At 31.4% G+C, this 4,475-nt stretch overlaps 1 protein-coding gene across 1 annotated transcript; it reads left to right on the top strand.

The window, feature by feature from the left end:
- Nucleotides 1-7: 7 nt before the first annotated feature.
- LOC105556062 (PAXIP1-associated glutamate-rich protein 1A) lies at nucleotides 8-1,846 on the top strand. The gene is made up of 4 exons (XM_012003130.1): nucleotides 8-161; nucleotides 311-523; nucleotides 744-904; nucleotides 973-1,846. Exons 2-4 carry the CDS (start codon nucleotides 455-457, stop codon nucleotides 1,202-1,204), a joined length of 462 nt encoding a protein of 153 aa, XP_011858520.1. The 5' UTR covers nucleotides 8-161; nucleotides 311-454; the 3' UTR covers nucleotides 1,205-1,846.
- The last annotated feature ends 2,629 nt before the right edge of the window (nucleotides 1,847-4,475 follow it).

Raw genomic sequence — 4,475 nt, 5'->3', positions numbered from 1 at the left:
CTATTAGATTAGTGTCGTAAACATCTTCGGTGCATATCTAGAGCTTTGATTTCTGCTTGTTGAGTCACGAATCACGATTTTTGTGTTTCAAACTTTTGTTTTTACACAAAAATGCATCATTTGAGTGTATTTTTATCAGAATTTTGATAGAATGTCTCAAAGTAAATATTCTATAACCTTCTTTTCTCTTTCGAATGACATATCAATCTGCAGCTAAATTGTTATTTAATTTTAAGGAGTACAAAATTGTAAACATGTCAGGAAAATTTGTGTTCAATTATGCGTGATAAAAGAAAGAATGTCTTTGCAGGAAAGAAATTCACATGTAAGTTGAAGACGATCGATTAACGAGTATAACATTACATCAGTGTATAACATCAAATAAAACGTAACCTTACATGAGAATGTCTCAATATATTTTTTGAGAAGTGTATTATCGCGACTTTAAAAAAAAATGAATTGCACTGAGGAGGACTGGTCTATAGAGTGCTCCGATGATGAAAAGTATGAAGTGGATGAAAAGGTAAAATAGTCATTTCACACATCGATCTTTAGTCAAATCCTCTGTTAATTATTTGTAGGTTTGTATAATTTTGTAAAAAGTTTATTATAGTTTATAGAATAAAAATTTATTATACAATTTAATATATTTTTATAACTTTCTGACCAATGTCTTAAATTACATGTAAATTTGTATCGTGTTCATTCTTGACAAATATCTTTATATTTCTTTGTTTGTGCAGCATAAATGGAATATAAAGGCCGAGGACATAGTTTCGCTGATTGAAGGCTTGGAAACAAACAGTTGCGTTCTGGAACTTGAATGGAAGTGCCCTGGAAGACGAGGGCCTTCTCCCATCCCTTCAAATAATTTGCAACAAGAGCTCGAATCTACGGAATATAAGTAATTTACATCAGTAATTTTTAATTTTTCTAATTCAGTTTTTTATATTGATAATATTATCTTTACAGAACCGAGGAGAAGTCTGATGACTTTGATTTCATGGATGAGATGTCATCGCCGAGATTACCCGTTCGGAGAATCGGTGAGAGTACTCCGAAAGGTAGTGCCAAGAAAAAGATTGCCAGTTTTAATGGAGTAATATCTACAATGCTAAGACATCGTAGATTGGAGCAACAAGAAATAAATTCAAGTCCAAAGAAGAGTGAATCTCCTATGTTAAAGCCACATCCTTCTACTTAAAGATACGTTTGTTTTCATTTGTTTTGCAATAATTTATATATGTAGAATAGAAAATTGGAGATAAAATTATTGTATAAATATAAAGACACTGACTTCGTTTACATAGCGGTTTATGGTCTGGTTATTAATAATTTTTTTATAATTACGGTATACTACCTGATCAAGATTTTTTTTATTATGACGATCACTTAAACACGAACGTTTTATTTGATAATTAAACTATAATTTCTAGATATGTATATTGGGTAGTATACGACATTAAATCAGATTATAAGCCGCCGCATGTAAACGTGATCATATGAACAGAAAGAGCGATATAGGGTATTGCACAAAAGAAATATTTTAAGGGGGTTTAGTATGTCTTAGAATAAATTAAAAAAATTAAATAAACACGAGTCTGCAAATGAGTCTATTTTTAGAGACTTATTTTTCAAATTTTTTATTTTTGTTTTAAAACCAACTTGTAACGATTACCGAAGACTCATTGCTCCAGGAAGAAATATTCACACCAATGAGGTAAATTAAATTGTCACATTGCAAATATTTAAAAAATGGCTTATTTGCAGACCCATGTTTATGAAAAGTTTTATGAAACATTAAATTTCCTTAAAATTTTTTAATCTTTTTTAACACCCCGTATATTATACTACACGTTACGATAATAATTATTTATCATATTTTTACTAAAAATTTTATCAAGGAATGGGAACTTAAAATTACTTAAGAAAGAATATCCTCAGTCCTTTGTAAAGAATGAATACACGCATGAATATAAAATTTACATATTAATATTCAAATATTAATTTTTTATATTATATTTCCATACTAGGAATTATTTCTATTCAAACTGCAATGGTTGTTATGAATTGAAGTAACGAGAAAATATCTTCCTGAATAGATATTGGCCAAGATGTTTATATTTTTCTGCTAACATTGTAACAAAAATATATGTAAAGATATATAATATAAATAAAATATATAATATAAATAAAAAATATATACAGGGTGTCATTGAATATTGGGGACTTTTTTGGTGTGCAGGTAGAGCGGACTAGACCGAGTCGAAAAGTCCTGTACCATTTTTCAATTTTCGCAATAGATAACGAGTAATTAATTATTCAAAATTGTCTTAGCCCGGCCCACCTCCCAATTCGAGCGCGACAGGGCTCCTGCGCATTTCTTCCGGCAAGTACGAGGATTTTTAAACGCACGATATCCGGACAGATGAATGGGTCGAGGACGACAGAGCATGGACAATTTTGAATAATTAATTACTCGTTTCTATTGCGAAAATTGCAAAATGGTACAGGACTTTTCGACTCGGTCTAGTCCGCTCTACCTGCACACCAAAAAAGTCCCCAATATTCAATGACACCCTGTATATAAATAAAAATCAAACAAAAGTTTCTACAATTAAAATAGTTGATGTCTTTTATTTTGTAAAATTATTTCTTTTTAAGAAAAATATATAAATAGTATCGAGTGTATGCATGGACATTGTATACATGGATCCACCATGCTCTCTTTAAATTGGTGAAGCCAGCAGAACTAAGAAAGACAGAATAAACGAAGGAGAGTTTGCTTATTGTCACCAGTAATGATTAGAAATGAGACGGGAAACTAATAGTCAACCCAACTGGCTAATTATTTAATCGATTTATTACACAACGTTTCGACTTTATTTTTTTAGTTCTTTTCGAGTGATACTGCAAATCAACAATAACAATGTAGTTATGAACAATGTAAGTTAATAAATAAATAAATAAAAGGATTTTGTTAAGTAGTTAAAAGTTCAGTAACGCACCTGAGTCAATTATCGTCGTCGAATAAGACAGAGTCGAGTTATAAAATATATGTATACGTGTGAGCACTGGTGGTTGGGCTCGAACTAATTTGTTAGTCATGTTTTAAGAACAATACAAGGTGAAGCGAACTAAACAGTCTTGATTACATAGTCATACATTACATTTAGGTTTTCAGTGTCTGTTTGTAAATTAATCGTGTTATCGGTCTTTTTAATAAAAAACATTTCGGTGACTTCTCTTTTTCTTCTAAGGCGTTCGCAATGTAATATTTTTGGTTCCGACCAATTAAACTCGTGATCATGTGATGCACGGTGTTTGCTGACTACGGAGTGGAACCTTTCGTCTTTTTTTTATGTCATTTTTATGTTCTTTGATTCTGGTCAGAAGGTGTCGTTTGGTTTGCCCAATGTAAGAGGCTTCACAGTCATTGCAATTAATACGGTAGATGACTTCAGTTTTTTGTCTCAATTTACTTGATCTTTGCCTCTTTTGATAATTTTGTCTAATTTTTTGGGGACAGTGTAGATGGTGTTTAAACGTGTTTTTTTTTATTTGTGCTAATTTTGTCTGTCAGTCCTTTAATATAGGGGAGGATAATGCTGGTTTTAGGGTCAAAAATTTTTGTATTATTATTAGCGTTGATGCAGTCAGAAAGTGTGGTATCTCGTCTTTTTAATTCATTCAGTCTGATGTTTACGTGTTTGTTAATTATTTTATTAGGGAAGAAATTATTAATTAAAATTTTCTTAACAAGATCGATATTTTGTTTCCAGTATTTTTTGTCAGATAGTAAAATTGCGTACTTTTCCCTGGATTTTTTATCAATCCCCTCGATAGCTTGTACTTCTTTCGACTGTCCCTCGTTTGTCTCGTTCAACACAACTCAGCGCAATTAAGGGGGGAACCTACTTTAGAAGGCCGAAAATAACGTGTTTTTAAGAATTTTTTTCTAAAGGAACAATAATGTTTAGGTTTGTAACACGTTTAGGATGTTTTAATACAACATTTGAACTACAGATACAAATTTCTTCAATAAAAAAAAGTTACATTTTCACTAAGTAATTTAATGTTAACTTTCGTGCGTCGCCATCGGAGTTCTCTAATTTTATGTACACGATTAAGAAAAAACTATTTGACCTATCAACTTCGTTCAAAGTTTTTTAGTTAGATAATAGTCAACCATCCTCGGTAAACTAAAAAAATTAATAAATAGTCACTTTAAACTATTTATTTTTTGCATAAACGAATGGATATTGCCTCGAGAAAATCGTTACTTTTTCTTCAAAGTCGTACAGAATTTGAAGTTTTCTACTTAAGGCTCCTGGGTTGTCACTGCGGCCATATTGAATTTTGACGTCAGAAGCGAGAAATGACACCAAGAATTCTTGCGTGGCATTTCCAAATAAAAAGATATTCGACCAAAAGTACACTTTAGTCCGTTTTAGCACACTTCCAAAAGACTCCGT

The sequence above is a fragment of the Vollenhovia emeryi genome, unplaced genomic scaffold, assembly GCF_000949405.1.
Source record: "Vollenhovia emeryi isolate VEMERY1.0 unplaced genomic scaffold, V.emery_V1.0 DF940389.1, whole genome shotgun sequence".
NCBI lineage: Eukaryota > Metazoa > Arthropoda > Insecta > Hymenoptera > Formicidae > Vollenhovia > Vollenhovia emeryi.
This window is presented reverse-complemented; position numbering and strand designations above follow the sequence as displayed.

What these genes read in the sequence shown, in the direction of transcription:
- LOC105556062 (XM_012003130.1), top strand. Translation starts at nt 455, where the DNA reads ATGAATTGCACTGAGGAGGACTGGTCTATAGAGTGCTCCGATGATGAA. An exon ending in AGTATGAAGTGGATGAAAAG is followed by an intron (nt 524 to 743) that starts GTAAAATAGTCA and finishes TTGTTTGTGCAG; the next exon opens with CATAAATGGAATATAAAGGC. An exon ending in CTCGAATCTACGGAATATAA is followed by an intron (nt 905 to 972) that starts GTAATTTACATC and finishes TTATCTTTACAG; the next exon opens with AACCGAGGAGAAGTCTGATG.